Here is a 24918-nt window from a genome sequence, read left to right as displayed (position 1 = left end):
GCTTGACTTGTATGCTGTCTTGGTTTATGCCTTTTAAACCATTTAGTTGTTCATACAAAAAATAAATCTGGTTTTATATACATTTTTAGAATGTGGCTTAGTTAATAACCATTTGAGTTTATACCATTAAATTAAATAAACATTTTTAAAACTTGTGTTAATTATTGGTATAATCCCAAACAAGGTTTTCTTTTTTTAATTTATCAGCAAAGATAGTTTGTAAAGTTTAAAGTGGTAAGTACCTAGGAACTAAGTTCCACTTTTTCTATTTCTTTATACTTTTAAAGTGGAACTATATCCTTTTAGGAATCAATCTGCTCACTTACTAGAGCTATCTGGAATTAAAATGAGAAATATATGTGACTTTAGCAAGACAACACACTGACATTAGTTTTTCCTAATGGTTTTTAAAAATACTATGACAATTAGTTTATTTATTTAAAAAAAATTTTAATAGGGATACTGGGGATTGAATTGAGAACCTCATGCATGCACTCTACCACTAAGCTATACCCAACCACATTTTGACTTGTTTATTTATTTATTTTTAATTTTTTTGCAAATTTTTAAAATGTGCTAAAACCCTTAAATGTTACCTCTCATAAATGACGTTTCTTTAAGAATTGTAATGGCTTTAACATGGTCTCTTACTTAAGGCTGATAATGCTTATTTATTGGGGAGCTTTTTGATTCTAGAACTAGGTTGTCCAGTACTGTATCCACTAGCCACATGTGGCTGTTGAGCGCTTGAAATTTGATTAGTCTGTATACCAGTACTGATTTCACATTATAACATGGAAGAACCTCAAAAAATACTAAGTGAAAGAAGCTGGTACAGAAGACCACATATCATTATGACTCACTATATATGCAGTGTCCAGAATTGGTAAAGTTATAGAGACAGTCTGTTAGTGGTTACCTAGGGCTGCGGAAACCTGCTAATAGGTTTGAGGTTTTTATTCTGGGACAATGCAAATGTACCAAAGTTACGTTATGGTGATTATTATATAACTCCATAAATGTACTAAAAACTATTAATTGTACACTTTTAAATGAGTTGGCTTTATGGTATGAAATTATGTCTCAGTAGAACTGTTTTTTCTTTTTTTGTGGGAGGGAAGTAACTAGGTTTATTTATTTACTTTTTAGAGGATTGAACCCAGGAGCCCATACATGCTAAGCATGCGCTCTACCACTTGAGCTATATCCTCGCCCCTCAGTAGAATTATTTTAAAAAATACACACTGAATACTGAAGATACAGTGAAAAAAGTATTAGTAGTTTTTATGTTGACTGCATGTTGAAACAGTATTTGAGTATATTACATTAAAATATATTATTAAATTTCACCTGTTTCTTCTTACTTTTCAAAATGTGGCTACTTAAATTTAAATTTTATTTTTGTCTTCCGTTAAATTTCTGTTGGACAGCACAGTTCTAGAAATGAGCTCTGTCAAGATAGAGTGTCATGAAGTAATTTGTGCATCAATTTCGTGCTTTTCATTTTGTTTAAAGAATAGAATCCATTATTTTTCTTAGTTCTCCAGATCCTTCTAATCTTTTTGAAATTATGGATTAATGGAAAAGGCTCTTGGGACTTTGAACTTAAAATATAGACCGAACTACTGTGCAGATTTTGTCTTCAGTAAGCTTGGTATTGGGTCAAGCTAGAATATTAAGATGCGTGTTGATCTCCAGGATGGCCAAGGGAATGTCTCAGCTGTTGAAAAACTTTAATATCTAAGTCCCCAAATATATCAGTTTAATCTCCCAAGTAGAAAATTAAATCATCTTAACCAGAGTAATTTTTAATTAAAAAAAAGCTTAATCTGAAGGTCATTTTTAAATGATGGCTAGTACTTTTGATAGAGGTTTAAAATAGGTCTGTTAACATATATGGATTTCCTGTGTTGGAATTACATTTAATAGATACCCCTGTTGCTTGTAGACATAATTTATGTAACCCAAACTAGGGAGTCCTGTGATTTTTTGTTATTTTCAATTGTGGGGGGAGGGGCAGACTAACCTCCTGAATGTGCTGTGCCATGGTAGTTGGAGCCATTTGGACTATAGCTTTGTGTTTGTTTCTGCTGTAAGAAACTACAGAAGAATTGTTTAAGCAGAGGACCTTAGCCTGGAGTTTCTTAGGGAGTAATTTGAAGTCATTTATAAATAAATAAACAAGTGCATCAAACTGTGGATGGCTTTAGCCTTCCTGGTGGGGAGTTAGGTGCCCTCCTAACCTCCTGGGTCTGGAACTACATTAATAGTTCAGAAGTGGGAAATAACAAAGAAAAAAAAATTTTTTTTTTAAATTCTGGATAGGAAGAAGATGTAATTAGCATCAAACTTAAATTGGAAAAAGGCAAAACCCAAAGTTCAAATTTACTTGTGGATTTGGTAAAGGCTACAGCATTTGTATGTAACCATTTGGAATTTTTTAAAAAAAGTGAAAGTTTCTCTTAATCTGTATGCTTTCTTGGTTTATGCCTTTTAAATCATTTAGTTGTTTATACAAGAAATATATCCGATTTTATATACTGTGTGTGGTTAAGGAAATAAGAAAATCCCACTGTTAAAATTAACAGTTTAGATTTCTCCTCAGTCTGTCCATTGGCATCCCATGAATGCTCTAAGGGCTTTGCTGCCATGCAGAAGGATTTCTTATTACTTAGGCAGACATGTTATACCTGCTTATTACTTCCAGGGTGCATGCATGTTTGATGCTTTTTGCTTTGAGTTACTTGAGTAGCAGGTTTTCTGAGTCTTAAGGGATTGCCAAGAATGTAAAGACTGGGCCTAGACTCTTTGGAATTTAAGCTAAAAGTACTCTTGCCTCTAGAGTAAGGGCTGTGTTTTGGACATACAATATGTAGAAAAGTAATTTTTTCACTTTATCCACTATGAATTTTGTACTTAGCAGAATCTGATCACAGTCACCCCCCCAAAATATGGTAAAAAAGAAAAAAGATAAGCTGTGTTCTGTGACTAGGTCTCTGCTAGTGCATCATATTATAATTCTTAAAGTTAACTTGGGAATTTTGGGGGCCCCATAAAGCCCACCAGAAGGTAAGCCATGTGATTCTTAGTAATAGATTAATAAAAGAATAGCCACTTTCCATTTTTGCTATTGTTACTAAAACAATAGGTTTTGAAACCACCAATTTTTTTTTTAGGGGTAGGTAATTAGGTTTGTTTGTTTATTTAAATAGAGGTACTGGGGATGGAACTTAGGACCTGGAACATGCTAGGCACCCGCTCTACCACTGAGCTATACCCTCCCCACCCAGTTATGCTTTTAATGCCAAAATCTGCAAGCCTTCAATTTTTAAAAATTTTGGCAAAATATACATGACATAAAATTTAACATTTTAACTATTTTTAAGTGTACAGTTCAGTGACATTAAGTACATTAACTTTTCTGTACAACTGTCATCTCCAGACTTTGTTATCTTCCCAAAGTGAAACTCTCTAATGATAACTTCCCATTCTTCTCCCCCAATCCCTGGTAACCACCATTCTACTTTCTGTCTATATGAAGCTGACTCTTCTAGGTTCCTTATATAAATGGAATCATACAATATTTGTTCTTTTGTGTCTGGCTTATTTCACTCAGCACAATGTTTTAGAGATTCATTCATGTTGAGCAGATGTCAACATTTCCTTCCTTTTTAAGACTGAATAATATTCCTTCAGGGCTTTTTTGGGGGTAACTTAATTATTCAGCAGTCATCCTATAGATTAACTATTTCCATATTCCTTTTATTTAATTCTACTCAAAGATAGCAGTAAGCTTCAAAACATTAACTGTAGCTCTAGTTGCATCCCAAAGAGTTACCTGTACTTAATTTTTTGTGACCAAACTATGTATAGCATATTTAAGCTCAATTTTAAACAGTATTTTCCACCAATATAAGGCACTCTTTAAAAAGTAGTGTTTAATGATTTCCCTTTTCCCTTCATTTGTGTAAACTACTACACTTCAGAATAGGAAAAGAAATAAAACCAACTATTTTAATTACTGTGATTGAATTTACCACCACTTTAGTGACCATAAATACTAAACCTTTTAAATCTTATCTACCTATAAAGTGGAGCTGTGCCTGGCTAAGGTTTAGACATGCTTGATATTTATCAGTGCTCACAGGTGAAGGCCAGGTGGAAACTAGAACTCAAGAAAAGTTGATTTCTGAGGTCCAGATTTTCTCTTATATTTGGAAATCCTCAGAAAATAAATTATTTTTTTTTATCAGCAATTAAAAAACAATCACAGTAAAAAGAAAAAATGACTGCTGGTGGATTATGGTTCTCTTTCTGCTTCTGCTTGTGTCTATTAAGAGAAAACTTTATTGTCAGTTTTACACTGTTAATTCAGTTAATCATTATCATTTTAAAAACTAGATCTTTTCCCATTAGAAGTCTTTGTAGTTTCTTATGATAGAAGAAATCTGTGGATCACAACAAAATTGAAGTTAAAATATTGGTTCCATAAAAAAAAATTCATTTTGGTGGGGGGAGGGTATAGCTCAGTGGTAGAGTGTGTGTATGCCTAGCATGCACGAGGTCCTGAATTCATTCCTCAGTACCTGAATTAAAAATAATTAAATAAACCTAATTACCTCCCCCCCCAAACAAAAACAAAATAATTTTCATTTTTGCCCTTTAATATATTAATTCGGGATTCTCAGTAAGTATCCTAAATACCAAGAATTTAGACAGCTATTTATTAACTTTGGCTCTAAACAGTTTATCACTTATACAGTTGAGTCCAATGGTGCCTTCCCCATTTCTTATGCAGTAGTTGCAGAATCACCAGTTACAGCTGACTCATTTCTCTGAAATCATTTCTGAGGAACTTTACCTGGATAAACCAGGTTGTGAGACCTCTTGATTCAGCAGAGCCTTGTTGACAAAACAACAGGTAGCCCATGGTCCAGTGACTTGTTTGGGATCTCTCATCTTTTTCTGAGGAACAAAGAGAAGAACGGCTCATTTTGTATTTTACTTCTTAGGTCATGTTTGTGTGTGTGTATATATGTGTGTGTGGTAAAATAACAAAATTTACCATTGTAATCATTTTTAAGTATATAGTTTAGTGGTATTAAGTATATTCGCGTTATTGTGCAGCCATCGCCACCATCCATCTCCAGAACCTTTTCATCTTTGCAAACTGACACTTTGTATCCGTTAAACAATTCCCCATTCTCTTCTTCCCACCCCCTGGCAATGCCATCATTCTTTCTGTCTTTATGAATTTGTCTTTACTTAATTACTTCATAAAATTGAATCATACAGTATTTAATATTTGTCCTTTTGTGACTGGCTTATTTCACTTAGCATAATGCCCTCAAGTATCACCCAAGTTTTAGCTTATGTCAAAATTTTCTTTTAAAAGCTGAATAATATTCCATTGTTTGTAGATACCACACTTTGTTTATATAGTCATCTGTTGATGGACACTTGGGTTGCTTCCACCATTTGGCTATTAAACATGCTATGAATGTGGGCACACAAGTATCTATTGGAGTCTCTGCTTTCAGTTCTTCTCGTTATATACCCAGAAGTGGAATTGCTGAATGATGTGGCAATTGTAATTTTTTAAGGAACTGCCATACTGTTTTCCACAGTATCTGCACCATTTTACTTTTCCACCAGCAATGCAGAGGGGTTTCAGTTTCTTTACATCCTAGCCCAATACTTGTTATATTCTGTTTTTGATAATAGTCATTCTCATGAGTGTGAAATGGTATCTTGTTGTAGTTTTGATTTGAATTTTCCTTATAACTAGTCGTGTTGAGCATCTTTTCATGTAGTCTTTGTCCATTTGTGTATATTCTTTGGAGAAATATCTGTCTTAAGTTCAAAGACGCCCATTTTTGCATCTGGTTATTTGCTGCTAGTTAAATTATCATTCTTAAAGGCAAATTTTTAAATGTCTTAAAGTTACAAAACAAAATACCTCATTAAGCTCTTTATGCAAAATGGAGCTTTACTGATTTCCTCTGACCGTGATACTTTGGTCAGAAAAAATCTAATTGTGACACTAAACTACCATCTTAAATCCCTAGGTTGAGAGTAAAGAAAGCTAGTGAGCTGAGAAACCATTTTAACATGAAAGGAATAGTTTTCATTGATATAACCCTTTCTAGAGTAGGGGCTGCAATACTGTATATTTTACCCATTATTTGTTGAAAATTATAAAACAATTTTGTCTACGACTACTTTGATCCTGCCATTGACATGGTGAAGCACATATTGTTAAAAGCTATTTGCAGTTTTCCTTTTTATCATGTTTTCCAAAATTGAGTGACACTAGAACATTTCAGATCCCAGCTTCCTCTCAGTCTCTTTTTTAGAAGTTGGCCTTTTTTTCCTGTAAGTTTTGGAGTTATTCAAAGATTTTTATGAAGAGATATATTAGTTATAAGGAAGAATAGTCACTTTTTAAGGATCCCACATTTGACTTACAGCTTAAAATTAGCATGTTGGATTTCAAAAGGGAAAGCAGTCAAAGAAGTAATGTAGGCCAGGGTTTCTCAACCTTGGTGCTATTCATATTTGAGGCTAGATAACTCTTTGTTGTGGAGGAGGCCATCCTGTGCACTGTAGGATGTTTAGCAGCATTCCTGGCCTATATTCACTAAATGTCAGTGAGTTTCACCACCATCCACAATTTTGACAACCAAAAATACCCTTTGGGGGGCAAAATTGCCTCAGTAGAGAGCCACTGTTAAAAATACAATGATAGGATTTATGAATGAAATAGAATAGTGCATCCAAAGACTGGACTTTGTTAGACATTTAAAACATTGTTTTGTGTGTTTTAATTGTGCTTTTGCTTTCATCCCAGAAAATATTTATTTAAAAAAAAATCATCTTCCACAAAGTTCTAGATGACAGGATCCATGAAGTGCTTTTATTTTTACAGTTACCAGTTATTTTTCAGTCAGGTTATTAATATGTGTCAAAGTTCTAGAATCTTAGCTAGAACAGCCATTATTTTTCTTGAATAATTAATGAAACATGAAAGAAGAAAGAAATACTTTGCAGTTTCCAACAAAGTAATATTTTATCAGAAATTTTCATTTCACTTTGAGATACGAATGTAGTTAATACCTTCATTTTACTGAGTTTGGTGTACTTTCCTAGATGTTAGAGGCACATGCATTACATATTGGGTATCACGCTAGGCTCTGTTTATAAGAATGATTCCAGTCTTGGACTTTGAAGAGGCTGGTAAATGAGTAGTTATAATACAGAATGAAGGGGTTTGAGATAGACATTGTAGTAAAAGAGGCTTAGGAATATACAACTAAGAAACCAATTAATGCTGTGGAGTGGGGTGGGGATGTCAAGAACAGCTGCAGAGCAGGACATTAAGCTTGGAGCTAGCTAATCCTTGAAGACGAGGAGGCAAGGAGGGACAGAAAGGTTTCTTCAGTAGTAATGGGCACAGACAAGAGCTCTCATATGCTCACTGTATGCTAGGCAGAGTGCTAAGTACTTCATAATCACAAACCCATTAAATCCTTTACACAGCCCCTCACAAGAGGTAGGCATTATCACCATTTATATACAAGAAAGTTAAGGATTAGAGAGGAAGTAACTTAACTGAGAACTTATATCTAATACAAAAAAAAGGGGAGGGTGCCTGCCCATGTCTAGAAACTGGTATAATACTCTTACTTGGATAGATCATTAGTGGATGGGATATGAGAATGACAAGGGAATGAGAAGGAGTGACTAGAAAATTAGTTTGGGGCCAAGTTGCAAAGGGGCCTCTCTCCCTTGTTGAAAATGAAAAATGTGGGCTTTATCCTGTAGGTATTTGGGAACTGTCAGCTGGAAGCTTTTGGAGGTAGGTGGAGAGTCACAGAACCCTAGAATTAGGAGGACCTTTGAAGATCATGAGGTCTGTAACCCACTAGGGAATTTTAAGTTTAGAGAGGCAAAATGAGGTGCCTTTCCAGACTGAACAGCTGAGTATTTCTTCTTTATTTTCTTACTAAAATGAGACTTAATTCAGGTTATATAAGAAGTGGTAGAATTGAAAATGGAATTGGGATCACATCAGACTATCTACTAAAGTAGTGAGGTTTTTGTTTAAACTTTCTGGGCTCGGGACCCTTTTATATTCTTAAAATATTGAGCTTTTGTTTTGGTAGTATCTATTGACATTTGCTATATTAGAAATTTAAACTTTTAATTTGAACACTTTATTCATTTGACATAACTTTTAATTTTCTCTCTTTTTAAATTTTTAATAGTTTATTTGAGCAAAAATCTATTCAAATGTGGGCAGTGCGAAACTGGAAGTGATTAGGAGCTCTCCACCAACAGGAGCTGGAGGAAAGAATTTTGTAGAGAAAGGGCAGAAGCACAGCAGAAAAGTTATTTGGTTGGTTATGGCTTTAGCTTTTGCCTTATTTGGAAAAGCCTAATTGGCTGTTTGTTATTGGTTGTCCTTAGGTTTGATTTCTTAACCTTGAGGCATTTGTAGGCTTAGGGTCTGGTTTGCTTAAGTAGGGATGCTAAGGTATTAGAACCACCTTGGTCTAGTGGTCTCCTTGTTTAATTAATTTAACAACTTTCCTCTTTTGTTCATCCTCTCATACAGGAGAGTTTAACCAAAAAATTCGGTGTTACTGCCACTCTTGGTCGCTATCAGGTTGTTAAGTTGTTCTTGTCTCTTCGTGAACTCATAGGTTAAGTTTGGTCTGTGGAAGAACTGTTTTTGCTGTTCTTCTCGTTGTTCATCTTATTTCTCTACAAGTTCAGTGAGACCATCTGATGCACTGCTGATGTCTACAAAATGAATTTAAGACCCTTGAGAGAACATGGCCCACCAGGGAGATTATAATGGTAACTATCAGTTGGTTAATACCAAGAGACTGAAGTGTGCTCCCTTGGTCTCTCTATGAACCGAACAAGTTGGTATCAAATAAATCGAAGAATGTACCCGAAGGGTACTGTTTTAAGTTAAGTGGCTTGTTTGTTAATCTCCTGTATTTGCTATAATACCAGAGATGTTGATCCAGGCAGAGCAGGAGGTATTTGCTGTATAGCACAGACTTAATGGCTTGTTTTGCCAATAAACAATGTAAAGCAATTCTGTTATCTAAAACCACCTTAGCAATACATTCTAGGGACTTTTGTTGTGCAGCACTGACCTCAGTGGTAGATTTAGTGGCAGTTGCCAGAGTTAAGGAGCCTTGTCTTCCTGTGCATTCACAGAGAGGAAAAAGCAAATGGTGAAAAGGCAAAAGAAATAGAGGTTTCTTATTGGAGACAAAGATCTTCATCCCTTATCTTAGGAGAGCTGTCTACTTCAAGATGTCTGCTTCTGGGGCAGAAGCTCCATAGTTAATTTAATTTTAGCTCTCTAGCTGGTGTGACATAACTATCTTTTAAAAAAAGAAATGAGATGAGTGGTATTGTTTTATATTTATGCAAATCTCTTTAATGTCTGGTTTAATAAGATAGCTAGATTCTCATAACGCCTTCTGTATTTAAATTGTGATTATAAATTTTTTGTGTGTGAAGTATATGAAGATGTGGCCTCACACAGATATATAATTGAAGTAGGGAGAACCTCACAGACCCCCTAAAAGGACCTTGGAGGCCCCCAAAGGTCCTCAAATCACATATAGAGAACTCATGCATTAAAAAAATATGATCATCTTGAAAATTTGGACCTGTAAAAGACTGGATCTAGAGGGATTATTACCTAGTATGATACATTGCATTTAAGAAATTAGATGATTTTCTCCCTTCATTTGATGGAAGCACCAAGGACAGAGGGCACATTTTGAATTGCCCAAACCTGATGGAAAATCTGCATTTGAATCTTTTCCCTCTTGACTTAAGCTGTATATATTGATTATGTAGAGAGAAAAAACTTATTAGTTGCCTGATGAAAGAGAAGAGAGATTGTTGGAAAGCTGTCACTTGAGATTATATCTGCTTTTAACAAATGGGCCTTCTTAACTGTTTTAACTGCAAAGTTTTTTTGTCACTTTAATTGCTACTCTTTAAAAAATCCATTTATGCCGCATTTTTGTTTCTCAGCTTAACTTGGTTAAATACTTTTTTAATCTTCCAATTTAAAAAAAACAACATAGATGCATATTTAGCATAATCGGATGTTTACAAAAATAGAGATATATTATGTAGAAGTCAGTCATTGGCTGTTACTCTTGCGTGTGAACAAATTTAGCCCTGAGTCATCTTATAAATAGCATACCCAGTGCCTTGACATTTTCAGTGCCAAGAGTCAAATGCTCACTGTAGTTCTATGTATAAAATGGCTGTAGGAACAGTAATAGTTGATTATTTGACACCATAATTTAGTTTGAGAGAATCCTGTCATCCCATATTCTGTTTGCTTATCAAGAATTGTTGAGGGGTGGTATATAGCTCAAGCAGTAGAGCACATGCTTAGCATGCACGAGGTCCTGGGTTCAATCCCCAGTACCTCCTCTAAAACTAAATAACCCTAATTACCTCCTCCCACCAAAAAAAAAAAAAAAAAAAAAGAATTGTTATGTAACCAGTTGCGTATTCTTGTATTTCTTCATTATGGAAAATTTTGAACCAGTCTGCTGCTTAGTTTTCTTAGTAATCTTAATTTAAAAATTATAAGTACATATAAGAAATAATTCAGCCTTATGTGTCTTGAGTGCTTAGGAAAAGTGTAACTAGATTTAAATTGTATTTCTTACCATTTAGAACTTTTAAGTGATACTGAAAATGTAATATTGATATGGCCAGGTAAATTTAAAGTCTACTTTCCTAAAACTGTTAGTTGATACATCATCATTACTACTATTTTAGGGCAATTTAGATTGGAAAACTTCTGATTAACTACTTCTGGCTTATAAGAGAGAACTAAAATACCATACATCATAAGTTTTGAACTGTTAAAATTCTTTAGTTTTCACAAAGTTATGGAAATAAGAATTTTTTTAAGTTAAAATTGACATAGATAGTCTTGGCATTTGGGTTTTCTCTCAGTTTATAGGACTGAAAAGTATTTGGGGGTGTCTAAATTTGTGCTCCCCTTTTGATTCAGGACCTTAAAATCCATAGTACTTGTAACAGACTACACTGGAAATGTACACTGAAGTTTTGGGTTAACATATCAAAATGTGAATTCAAAAGGATCACTTTATTATTTTGTAATTTATTAAAAAACCTTTCTTTTTAGTTATCACTTCAAACTGGTCAGCAGATATATCTGCCAGTTAAATTTTGATCTTTTTTTAAAAAATTGCTGTGGTAGTAGGGAATTTACCCAAAGCATGATGACATTTATAATAAATCTAATTTCTATTATTATTTTGTACTTTAAAATCATTGTTACCATTGATAGATCACCTTCCTCTGCATTTATATAATATAGACTTAAACAGAACTTTGTTTTTGTTGGCTCATTATTTTAGTAGCCAGAAATTCTGTTCTTGCCCATATTTGTTTACTTCTTCATCCACTACTGCTAAGGAATTTTGGCGTATATAGTATTAGTAGTATTGTAATTAAGATATTTTCCTCAATTGTTATTTATGATTCCTTGGAATTAAGTGACATTCACATAATATATTCTGTATTGTAGTCACCTGATGGCCTTGTGAATAATCTTGTATTACTTGGAGTATGTAAATACATTTAACAAGCATTTTTTTCCTTCTGTGCTAAAAACAGAAGATTAATTTTGTTAATCTTTAATTTAAGTGAAAGTATGTATCCTATTCACTTAGTACTAGAAACACTACTATTGCTGAATAATCTAGAAAAGAATTTTATTTTTATTGATGGGAAAACTGATACCTAGTCATTCATAGGAAACCTGGCAATGATGACTTGTGGCTCCTTCTCAAGGCGTGCATCCCTAGTAGTTTTTTTTATTTTGTAACTCGGATACTTCTTTTGGTTCTTACTGGCATAGGTTTATTTCTCTGTGTTTCAAACTGCAGAAAGCTCTGATAACCCCATGAAGTTTTTATCTTTTGCCTTATCTTGTGAGAGCTAAATAAAAATGCTGTTTAAATTCTTAGTTATAGCACACTGTTTTCTTATAGCACTTCTTTATTTTTTTCAGAAAGCAATAGTGAATGTCTCAGATCCTAGTGTTGAATTTATTCATCTGGCTGGTTTAGAGTTTGTCTTGGATATGAGAGCTATAGTCTTAGCACAAATGACAAAAGCTGTGGAATCTTTCCTCTAATGAGTGTGCCTAAGGTGGATTAAACCTCCACCCCCTAGAGTTATTTGCTTAAAGGATTAAGTCTTCCACAACAAGGAGGGGAGTGTATGAAGCAAAATTTCAGAAACCTGTAAGTAACAGAACTTGTAAATAACTTTTTATTAAGCTATTTGAGAATGCGAGAAAAGAACTTAAAACCATAGTAGTCTTGCACATCCAGTACTGAAAAGAGAATTTGATATTTCTCACATGGTTCTTGGGCATAATAAGCTGGTTTGAGTGTATTGCTCTCTTATTCTGTGTTGGTAATAGTTTCTTCTTGCCTTCCAGCTGTGACCGTCTCACCCTTTGAGGTTTATGTTAAGCTGAAGAGAAAAATTAAATTTCCTTCTCATTTCCCACATTATTCACAGAGAAAAGAGTTTAAACTAATTAGATTCAAGTAACATAGAATATTTCTTTATTAGTCCTTCAAAAGTTTTAAAATTAGAATTACCTGGGAAATTATTTTGGGTATTTTTTTCCCCTGAAAATTAATTTACCCATGAGGTGGTGGTAGTAGTAGTAGTAGTAATAATAGTAACAGAGCGGTGCCACTTCATTTATTGATTACTGTCATATTTCAACTTCTGTAAATCTGTGGGTTATTTTATTTAATTCTTAACCCTGTAAGATAGGTACTATTATTATTTTCATTTTATAAATATGGAAACAGAGGCTTAGCAGGAGGTTAAGTGACTTGTCCAAGGATACATGCTATATATCTGAGCCAAGATTTGAATTAAGATCTCTGAATCCTAAATTCATATATCCACTATTCTATTATTATTACCCTTAAGTGAATTGTGTTTACTAGTCTTATTTCATTTGGAAGAATTGTTCATGTTTTACACAGATTGAAACATTTGTCTTAGGCGGCATGTGGTGGTAAAAGATGGTTACTTTTACTTCCACATTCTCAGGCCAAGGTTTGCTGTCTTCTGCCGTCTCTGAAGGTAGAATATGAAATAAATGTGGAGAAGATAGGGTGTCCAGAAATTCCAGACCTGAAATTTAGACCTTTTAATTATTGCCACTTGTTGATTGGGGGAGGGGTGTTAGGTTTGTTTATTTGCTTTATTTAAGTAGAGGTACTGGGAATTGAATTCCGGACCTCATAACATGCAAAGCATGTGCTCTACCATTGAGCCATTACCGCCCTCCCCACTTGTGATTTTAAAAAGTTTTATATGCAACTTGTTTTCTGTTTATTTTTTCACTGAAGTTTTTTCTTTCTTTCTTTCTTTTCTGTAGCACTGATTCCAGCAGTAGTTCAAGTGATGACTCTCCAGCCCGATCAGTTCAATCTGCAGCAGTCCCAGCACCCACTTCCCAGTTGCTTTCATCCTTGGAAAAAGATGAGCCCCGTAAAAGTTTTGGGATCAAGGTTCAGAATCTTCCAGTACGCTCAACAGGTAAAATTCTGTCTTACTGTACTCTCTGCTACAACTGGGGGATGAGAGACCCAGCTACTTAAATTCTATACTTTGTATAGAATTTATCTAAGTATCTCACTCTCTTAATCTGACTGTGTTGGTAATATTTTCTCCTTGTCTTTCAACTTTGTCTCCCCCTTTTTTCTTTTTGTGGTTTGTTGGTATTTAACACCATGTAAGAAAAAGCAGGTGGTTATAAATTTATGTAGTTTCTAGGTTGTTATATATGTAAAGATTGCATGTTACTTTATTTGTATTTAATTATATACACATACATATACACATAAAGATTATATGGTGCAAAAAAAAGATTATATGGTGCATGTTGTATAAAGTTTATTTTTGAATAAAAATGCTTTCTGAATTAAATATTTTGATATTAGGGGAAGTTTGGTATAATGAAATTGTAGAAATACTATTTTCAGTCAGATTTATATTGGCCTGGTGTCCTGTGTTCTGTAAAATAACTTTAGATGTATAATTATGATACGAAACCCACTTCAAAATATTAACATTTTAAATGAGGAAAGTCATGAGTAATGACTTTATATAGTTAAAAGCTATAGTGTACTCTTTACTCCAATTGTATTGATTGATAGTTGGCCATAATGTATTGTTATTCCTCCATTAGGAGTATTGAGTATATAAACAACTGTTAGGAGATGGTCAGACTAACAAAGACCAAACTAAGTATTTCTTAGCTAAATGCATTTCAGTGATTACTTAAATCATTTATTAAAGCATCCCGTAAAACCTCCATGCCAGGTTTATGAATAGAGATGCTGAGACACAAATGTTGGTGATTGACATTACTCTGCAGTTTAGGAATGGGCAGGGGTTAAATTGGTTTGTCTTTCTGTACAGTTTTAATTTTTATAATGAAGTAAATTAACATAAGACCTTTAGATGGTATAATTCATCTGTTAAAGGCCTTAAAGTTGTTTAGTATGTCACATGCCATTTCCCACACAATTTTATCATTGACATGATGTTTGGAAAACTAGAAATATGACTTTCTTTCTCAAGTCTTTAAAGTTTTATATATGCACATATATGTATATTTGTAAAATTTTTATCGTGAAAATTTTAAACATCTGCAACAGTAGAAGGAGTAGCAGAATGAACCCCCTTCACACCATACCCCAGATTTAACAATCAGCAATATTTTGCCATACTTGCTTTATCTGGCCCCATCTTCCTTCTCTCCTTTTCTTGTTACCTTTTTATGGTAAAGTGAATCCCTGTCATTACATCATTTAATACTGACTTAAAAGATGTATAATTTGCATTTATCTATAAAATATAATGGCATTTTTCTGCACAACCATGATACCATTCTTACCTAACAAATAACCAGTAATGTCTTCTAACACCTAGTTTATTTTCAAAATTGTACAGTCAGCTCTAAAATGCCTTTTTATAGTTATTTTATTTGAAAAGTAACATTTTAATGCTAACAAAACTTAGCACCAAAAATTGGGCTAAAGATTGAGTTGTAACTAAATTAGAAAAATAATCAACTCGTTTTTGTTTGGGGATTTAGATACAAGCCTTAAAGATGGTCTTTTCCATGAATTTAAGAAATTTGGAAAGGTGACTTCAGTGCAGATACATGGAGCTTCAGAAGAGAGGTATGGTCTGGTGTTCTTTCGGCAGCAAGAGGACCAAGAAAAAGCACTGACTGCATCAAAAGGAAAACTTTTCTTTGGCATGCAGATCGAAGTAACAGCATGGATAGGGCCAGGTAAGAGACAAGGAAGCTTTCCGGTTTTTGAAAGGGCAACATGTTATCCTGAATGCGGACACTATTCCAGCTCTATTTATTAACATACTTCCAGTGTCTTCTGTTTTAAAGAGTGGTTATATTTTATTGTTCATCTTAATAAAATATATTGTTTTGGTTAGGGTAGGATAAAGATAGTTCTATTTCTATAAGGGAGCAATGCTAACTTTTCAGAGTCCTAAAAGGCAGAGTATAGCCCCTTGTTGAATCCTCCCTTTCAAAAGGATTGAATTGGTTGAGATAAGGAGGTAATTCCTAGGAGAATGACAACAGAATTATCCTGAATTAGAAAACAAACTACATTAGTTTGAGGGACTACTTAGGCCAGTTTTATTTCCATTATGCCTAGCACAAATTGGGTCTGTTATTCTAGCTTCCATGTCCCTGAAAGATAGTGATGGAGAGGCAGGACTAAATCTTACGAGTACAACCCAGTGAACATTCTAAGGGTACGTTATATTGCTTGAACCTTCCTGTAAGACCTATTTATTCTAAGGCAGGAAGTCTTGTCAGGCATGACTTGGGTCAGTGTTTTTCCTGTTTCAGAGCCACCTGCAGTGCTCACTTATTAAAATGCAGACTCTGACTGTACCCCAGCTTACTGGTTCAAAGTTTGCATGCTCAAGTTTGGAAACCCTGGATTTAAGGCAACTTGTGAGCAATTTGTAGAGGAATGAAGAGAAATGTTAAAATTATGCAGTTATATTATGCAGCTGAGACAATTGAACTTAAGACTAAGACTTTGAGTAGAATTTACAGGTAAACATAGCCCATTTTCTTGGAGTATTTATTTTATTTGACAATTAAGAGGAAAAAATAGAATTTCTCTGCTAAGAATGTGTAAATGTTATTGGTATATTAAAACAGACAATTTTTAGCATGAAGACTGTAAAATGTGCATAATTTTATAAACACAGGAATTCAAAGGAATTATAAGTTATGCCTTCACATTCCCTCCTGCCAAGTTTGAGGTATACTGCCTTAACTTATACTGGGCCAAGAGTAACTTAGGAGTTCTTATTTAACACATTTGGAACGGGTCAGAACTGACTTTGAAGAATAATATTTCAGATGTCGTATAATCTATGTAAGCTTTTAGAGCCATATGTAATTATCAACTAGTGAGGATCTAATTCAGGGGCATTATCAGTAGGTGACCTTCTAATCTCCACATGGTAGGTCTAGCTTGAGATTGTCACTGTTAAAAAATGCATTTTACCCAATTAGTTAGCACCCAGAGTATTAATTGGACTTTAACCACCTGACACGAAGATTTTGAGATGTTTGATTGGTTCAAGTATAGGAGAGCTGAAGGTACTTCTTTCAGATGGGACTGCATGAAACACCCAGTTTAATGGGATATTTGAAAGCTGAGTATGGAGACTTGGTTGAAATTATGCTGTTGGATGCTTGTCATAAATGTTACATATTGAAATGTATGGAGCTGATTGCTTCCTTAGGTAAAGGAGCTCTTGAAATTAAAAAGATCCAAATCCAGGAAACCCAGCTTTGCACAGAGACCGCTAATGGCTTCTAAGATTGTGCTTTTTAAAAAACTTCTATGCATAGCATTACAGTACCCTAAACGTGAAGTTGCAGGACAAAAGTTTTTTCACTAATGTGTAGGCATTAAGACTTAAAACTGGTCATGAAGCTTAGATAGATTACATGTGGAAGACATTTTTTTCCCCTCCTAAACTGAATTTTCAGTTTTGAAATTTTACTGAGCTGTTTGGTGGAACTGAAGTCATTACAGATTTTAATGATTGCAGATCATGCTTTATCCTTTTCATTCTGCCTGTTGGAGTACAAACCTCAAGATGTGTCTGCATTAATTTTTCCTTAAAAATTTTTCTCTTTTTAAATGAAATGTTCCTAAATATGTGCCCTCTATTAGATAGATAGCTATGAGAAGACCTAGTTGAGCTTAAAATGAGATATACCCCTGTGAGATAAGATGAAAATGCAGGACCAGGTGTACTGAGTCCACTGAGTATGTACTCTTTGATGACACAGGTTAGATTAAGCTGAGCTACCACTGGAGCTTTCAACCTAGAATCAGGAGTGAGGTATATTCTGGCTTGAGTTCACCCAACAGTTCAGAAGTTGAGTCTTTAATACCAGTGTTGTTGACATCATCAGTAATGTTTCAGTAGTTGGCACTAAACACTTTGTTTCAGTCGAGTTGATTAAATATTAACTTTTTTGGATGGCTTTGTTTTACATTTAAAAAGAGAGAACATCCAGGCTGTATTATAGTTATTATCAACAATACGTTGAATGTCCCTGCCCTAGGTCATGTTAATAAATGGAGCTTCACAGAAGGCCTATGATTGAATTAGACATTGAACCAGGACATTTGATCATAAGAAATAGAAACCTTAAGAGTTATTTAGTCTCTGTTTGGCATTGGTACCATGTAAAAGAAGATATTTTGTGTTACTTCAATCAGCTTTCATACAGTTATTATTCTTAGTTCTAAAAATTGCTGTATTTAGACAATTGGGCATGACAAGTGTAAAATGTTAAACATTGTACAAAATGTTGACAAGTAAATTAAACAAATAATGAAGCTGGACATTTTTTAGCTGACTTTTATGTGTATTTCAGATTGTAGTTTTATGCCACATATTTAGAGCCTGCTGCATAATTTTGGAACCTAAGATTAGGCTCAAATAATTTTTTTTTTCCTGCTGGGAATTAAGACCTATTTCTGTGATAATGATTATTTTTTTAAAAAGTCAATTTAGCAGATTGAAATTCAGTTCACTTTTCCATTTTAAAGATGAAGGTGTTAATGTTTCCTTAAGTTTTTGGACCAATTTCTTTAGCCTTTGTATTCCTCTTTTGCTTTGAAGCTATTTCTGATGATGTGTATAGTTTTCCAGATTGTATGAGTATTAAGCCTGCTATTTCAGAGACATAATTTCTTAAATGTAGATTTTTCCATGATACATGAATACGCATTAAAACACTCTCTTCCCCCACCTCACTTATAGAAACGGAAAGTGAAAATGAATTTCGCCCTTTGGATGAAAGGATTGATGAATTTCACCCCAAAGCAACAAGAACCCTCTTTATTGGCAACCTTGAAAAGACCACTACTTATCATGACCTTCGCAACATCTTCCAACGCTTTGGAGAAATTGTGGTATGTTGTTTTTATAGTAAAAACAGTTTTAGACTTTGTCATAGAACATAAAGCATAGTACAGATTGTATTTGGAAAAATGGTATTTATATGGTGTAATGAATATTTTCTCACTTGCCCTATGTATTTTCAACTCCTGCTACAAGATTATCTAGCAAAACCCATCAGGGACTCCTTTATGTGTGTATGTGAAAATATGTAATTATCTTTATTTTGTATACATACATATTTTCCTTTCCATTTTTCTTTGCCCATTGGGTGCTGTTGTAATGCCGCCGCTAGTCCTATGGATTGAAAGGAAAATCTGGAAGGAAAAACATTTGTTGTAAGAAAGAAGCAGCAGATTAGTGTATGGTTATTTTTTTTTAATCACAATGCCCATCAAAAGTAGCTTGGAGATTACTAGAATGTGACTGTCATGCCGGAAACTCAGTTTTATTTTGAAATTTTAATTAGAATCATTTTTTAAACTATGCAAGTCATTGTTAGATTTAGGAATAGAAGGATTTGTCTTCCCCATTACTTAAACTTGAGTCAATTTATAGTGAAAATAGTTTAGTTGTTGCTTTGTACCCTTAGGTTATATACTATTTTGTTGTTGTTGTTTGAAAAAATAGGGAAATTACTTGTTTTCCTAGACTTTCTCTATATTAATAACAGTAAAGAAAATGCTCTAGCATTTTTAGACTTTGGAGAGTAAAAGAGGATAGAAGTAGCTATTGTTCATCTTTTGTGGGGGGGTGTCGTGTCCATTTGTCCATCCCTTTATCCTTCTTTTATACACTAATGCTCTAAGCAAAAGATCTTTATTTTTTTAGTGACATAATCTATTCTTGTGAATAAGACATTATTTGTGTTTGTGGCAGATCTAAACCTTATCTTCTAGGGGCTGGGGGCAAGAGATTGAAGTAGTTGGTAGAAGTGAAGGAAAAACAGAGAAGCTGTATATTTAGAGAAATACACTAGCAAAACATTCATTTTTCTTTCTCAGTTATTTTGATTTTTCTAAGTTCTCTTATTTTTGTGAGAGTAGCATACACTCTTTATTCCAGCTCTATTTCTTACCTAAATGAGTGACTTGATTCTCACTTACCTGTCTGGGTTCCAATTCCTTTTGTCTTTATACCATGATTTTTATTTAATTTACTGTTTGTCATTCATGAGCCTGTGAATTGATAAAACTTTCAGACATACTTTTATTTGAATGTAGCTGCTACTTTCAGTTTTAGAGGAGTATAAAGAGTTGTATTTGGACACATGGATACATTTTCATCACCAGGGTTGCTAAAAATGGAATGATTATTGTGTTTTAAGAGCTTTGCTTGTCAATAAGGTGTACATGTGTCAATATTGTGTTTGAAAACCATAATCTTATCATGTTTGCAACTGCTCATAAATGTTACTGTTTTAATGACATGCAAACTTTCAGAACGTGGTCGTCTGCTTATTGATAACAGATTTTGCTACAACCAGAAGAATCTATTTAGTGATTCCACTAGTATTCTATGGAAACCATTTCTCTTAAATGGAGTTATCCTGGAATATTACATTCTGCATAATGATGAACACAGCTTCTGTTTACCATTACTTAGAAAAATTTTGAGTATAAGTTACTGCTTTTTTTTTTAAGGTCCCATCAAACAGCTCTTTAAATGAATTACTCATTTTGCTCTGTTTCAGGTTTTGATTATTGGCTTGTGACCCTTTTAAGGAGGCTTAGATAATCACAATACATAATCTGCAGTATATGGCCCAGCTCATTATTGTTTAAATACAAGTTTTGCCATCCAGGTGTCTGGTTTCTCTGGACCATTTTCATGTGTAAGCCAGGTTTTTTCACTACCTCCTCTAAGTAGGCAGGACCAGAGTGTCAGATGTGACTGTAGGTTTCGAGCATTCCAAAGAGATGGGGGTATTCCTTTATAGAGTGTTCCTTTAATCCAAGGATGGTGTTCTGATGCATCTTCACAAAGTAGTTCAGGTGTTTATGTAATCCATTCATTCTGTGTGTAAGAGATTATCACCAGGCTGAATTCAGTTAGATACACTGATAGAGTGAGTCTTCTAATTTAGGATTGCATACTTTAAATCCCTTTTTGAAAACTTGACTTCTTTATCATTCTTACTCTTCCCAGATACTATATTTTAAATGGCTTACTCCTAATAAGGATTTTAGATATTGCAGAAGGGAATTGTTTCTTAGGTTTTTATCAAATAGGCTATCTTTTCTTTCTTATCATAAATTTCTCAACACAGGAATTGTGGATTTAAATTTTTGAGTTTTGAATTGCATTGCAGTTGCTCTTCTGCAAAGGGCTTCACATGAGGAGATTTCATGGTTTGTGACTACAGATGCTGTGTTGTATAGTTTTTTAGGCTGTTAATTTACAGTTGCATTAAGATGTATAATTGTAACTAAGAAAATGATTTTGGGGAATATAACTGCTTTGAGAAATATATGCTTCATATGGATTTGGTTTATTCTGATTTATTTTTTATTGGCATATTACTGAGTGGTATCCCCTGGCTTTTTTAGGATATTGATATTAAGAAAGTAAATGGAGTTCCTCAGTATGCATTCTTGCAATACTGTGATATTGCCAGCGTTTGTAAGGCTATTAAGAAGATGGATGGGGAATACCTTGGAAATAATCGCCTCAAGGTAAAGGAATTTGCATAAGTTATTGTGCTGTTAATACTTGCCCTGTTTTTTAAGATCTGGAGTTTTTTGTACGTATGTCTGATTATTCAAAATTGCAGTAGTGAAGTGAGAGAACTATAAAGGTGATAAACTTTGCATCCTCATCTTGTTACACTATAATCTGAATTGATACTCGCTTAACTGGGCAGGATAACTTTCTTCTAAATTTCTATTGATTTTAACCTGATGGTTCCCACTTGAGATGTTGGTTTGGTAAGATTGCTATAGAAGACAAGATTTTTCAGAATTTTGTTGTTGAATAATTGGTGACTTAACTAATAGAAATTTTGCCTTTTATATTCAGCTGGGTTTTGGAAAGAGCATGCCTACAAACTGTGTGTGGTTAGACGGGCTTTCTTCAAATGTGTCGGATCAATATTTAACACGTCATTTCTGCCGATATGGGCCTGTGGTAAAGGTAAGTGGGAGGTTTTGTTTTGTGGTTTAAAGTTACTTCTGACTCCCTTTTCTTGGTGTTCTGTCCTTTCAGTCCCAACTTCTATTGCTGACTTTCTTTTCTTTAATAACTCATACATTAAAATTCTCTTTTCCAAAATTTGGTCTAGAAGAGCATTTGCATCTATTAGCTTATAATATGTGAGTATTTTGAAAAACTTATCTAGTATCAGTCTAAATGATTAATTTTGGAACTAATATTTCTTAGGAATTTCTAGATTTTATCTCATGTTAAAATTAGTCTATAGAATTATTCGCTCACACTATGTAATTAGTTTTTTTTTTATAATGACGATAACTTTAAAAGGACTCTCACACAATAGAATATTCATCTAACCAGTGTTTGTTATGTAGCACGCTCACAAACATAACAGGAAAAGGGTCTCTGGTCCCCATTCCATTATGTGAAGCCTTTAACTTCTTGAAAGCAGATTTACACTGTGGTAGGCATGTTGCATAACTTTGAAATTAAAGTGTAGCTTTTGTTTTTTGGAGAAACACATCTTAAAGACTGTTAGTATAAATAATCTACGGCTTTAAGACAGTAGTGCTGCTTATGACCAAAATACACTGTAACTTACTGTTTTTTTCTAATTTTACCTTTGGTGTAATGTAGTTTTTTCTTCTTAAATTTTCTGAATTAGAATATAGTTGATGTACAATATCAAATGGATTGTTGATGTACTCTAAATTTTTTTCTCTCTTTCAACTGTGTTGATTTTTGAGAGCCAAAACTACAAGAGTGCTTACTTTAATACAGTACAGTACAGGACTCAGTCAACATGGAAAATAAAATAAAATACAGAAAAACAAAATAAAGGCATAATATACCACAAGCCACAGCACCCACAATTCTGAACGGTCCCTGCACCTTTTATTGTGTTTTCACTGTAACGTGCATCATCAGGAAGAGCCTGAAATTTTTTCTAGAATTAAAAAATTTTTTTTTTTCTTGGCAGTATCCCTGTGGCTTAGAATTTTGTTGGGACTGACACTCAGTCTGGTGGATGAGGCTCTTATTTGTTTTTTGTTTTGTTTTTTTGTTTTTTACAGGTGGTGTTTGACCGCTTAAAAGGCATGGCCCTGGTTCTCTACAATGAGATTGAATACGCACAAGCAGCTGTAAAAGAGACCAAGGGGAGGAAAATTGGTGGGAATAAAATTAAGGTGTGCAGAAAGACTTTAAACAAAGCAAAACACAGTAATTGTCAGATCCCAGCCTCTTAATAACTGGCATTTTGTTGGTTTACAGGACATGCAGTGTATGTCCTCAGTTTTTAAGGGGGATATTACAGTTTTTACATCTGGCTACTGGAGGGCACAGGGTCTATTAAACCATTAGCCACAGAACCTTCCCTAAAAATCCTCTCATCCAAGGAAGGGTGCTTCTCTGCGCCCTGGGTGCCTGGTACTCTTTGTACAGGCTGGCCACAGTCACCTGTGGGCATCCGCACACCCAGGAGCTCCTTATGTCAGTCCAGTTTCTTGAATGGTCTTCTCTTCATCTTTTTTCCTCCTCAACTAAAGAGTGGGTAACCACTGAAGGCATGATCTTTTTGTCTAGTGTTTTTGTTTAAAAACTTTTGTTCGTGATAGTTTGAAGAAATTTGTGTTCTTCATAACTATGGGTGGATAGATTGAAATCAGTCTTTTCAAAATAAGGTATTAATAAATGATGAGTATTATATTTTAGTGATTCTGAGGCCTGGCTGTGAGTAAAGTTTAAATGTTCTTTGATATTTTATTTTGTGTTCTAACTGTGGTTCTAGCAAATTTATGCACAACAGATTACTGGATTTAGCTGGTCTAATTATTTAATTGATAATCTAGAATCCTTAGAGCTGTGTTTCAGTCTTCCATTTTACTTTTTCTACTCTTTCACAATTGGGTTCTGGAATTTTAGATTATAATTCTTTATCATTTTTGTGTAAAATTTGAGAGAGATTTCAGGTTAATAAAATATAGTTTTAGTTGTTCTTTCTTAAAATTTATCCAGAGGGCTCTGTTGGGAAAAATTTTCAAATTTGGTAACACTTTCCATCATTAAAATCTGAAACTTTCACCAAACACCTGCTATTCTTTTTTTTTTTTAAGGTGGATTTTGCAAATCGGGAGAGTCAATTGGCATTTTATCACTGTATGGAAAAATCTGGTCAAGATATCAGAGACTTTTATGAAATGTTAGCAGAAAGAAGGTATGTGTTTTAACCTATCAGCATAGCTTGCATTTTAAAATTTCTAATATGTAAAATTTAGATGGGATTAAATTTTATCTTTCACTCATTTCTACTCTGATCCCCTCAGAACTCATCCCTTTTATTCCTGCATAAAGAAACACATAAAAATTATTTTTATGAATCCAGTTTTCATGTAGCTCGTGGGATTTGGAATAACCTTATCTACATTTTCTCGCTGAGTTACTGTATAACAAGTTGAACTGCATTATTAAATATTAAATGCCCTATATTTGTTTTTATTTATTTTTTAAACATTTTTTTGTTGAGTTATAGTCATTTTACAATGTTGTGTTAAATTCCAGTGTAGAGCACAATTTTTCAGTTATACGTGAACATACATATATTATCACATTTTTTTTCGCTGTGAGCTACCACAAGATCTTGTATATATTTCCTTGTGCTAACAATATAATCTTGTTTATCTATTCTACATATGCCTGTCAATATCTACAAATTTTGAACTCCCAGTCTATCACTTCCCACCCCTTCTCCCGCTTAAATGCCCTATATATTTACTAATGACAGCATCCAGGTTGTCACCATACATGAGCTCATGGAATTAAATTTTTTCCTTTTTGTTTTTTTTTGGGGGGGGGGGGTTGTTAATTAGGTTTATTTATTTAATGGAGGTACTGGGGATTGAACCCAGGACCCTTGTGCATCCTAGGCATGCCCTCTGCCACTGAGCTACACTGTCCCCCTTGCTCATAGAATTAATTTAAAAGGTGAGGGAGGGTAATAGCTCAGTCGTGGAGCACATGCTTAGCATGCACAAGGTCCTGGTTTCAATACCTCCATTAAAAAAAAAAAGATGTTTAAAATGGTAAATTTTTAACACAACTTTGTAAACCGACTGTGCTTTAAAAAGTCTTACAAAAAAAACCCCTCAAAAGACTATCAAGGGCTTTGTTTTA

At 34.0% G+C, this 24918-nt stretch overlaps 1 protein-coding gene across 4 annotated transcripts in view; it reads left to right on the top strand.

Moving 5' to 3' along the window:
- The window catches only part of SPEN (spen family transcriptional repressor), a 76365-nt gene that overhangs the window by 36086 nt on the left and 15361 nt on the right, over positions 1-24918 (top strand). For all 4 annotated transcript variants that reach the window (XM_045518496.2, XM_045518497.2, XM_010957490.3 and 1 more), the window contains 7 exons: positions 13496-13656; positions 15221-15421; positions 18460-18611; positions 21147-21272; positions 21616-21729; positions 22821-22934; positions 23862-23962. In XM_045518496.2, coding sequence (XP_045374452.2) covers positions 13496-13656; positions 15221-15421; positions 18460-18611; positions 21147-21272; positions 21616-21729; positions 22821-22934; positions 23862-23962 — 969 coding nt within the window. The remainder of the gene's footprint in view (positions 1-13495; positions 13657-15220; positions 15422-18459; positions 18612-21146; positions 21273-21615; positions 21730-22820; positions 22935-23861; positions 23963-24918) is intronic.

The sequence above is a fragment of the Camelus bactrianus genome, chromosome 13, assembly GCF_048773025.1.
Source record: "Camelus bactrianus isolate YW-2024 breed Bactrian camel chromosome 13, ASM4877302v1, whole genome shotgun sequence".
Classification (NCBI taxonomy): domain Eukaryota; kingdom Metazoa; phylum Chordata; class Mammalia; order Artiodactyla; family Camelidae; genus Camelus; species Camelus bactrianus.
This window is presented reverse-complemented; position numbering and strand designations above follow the sequence as displayed.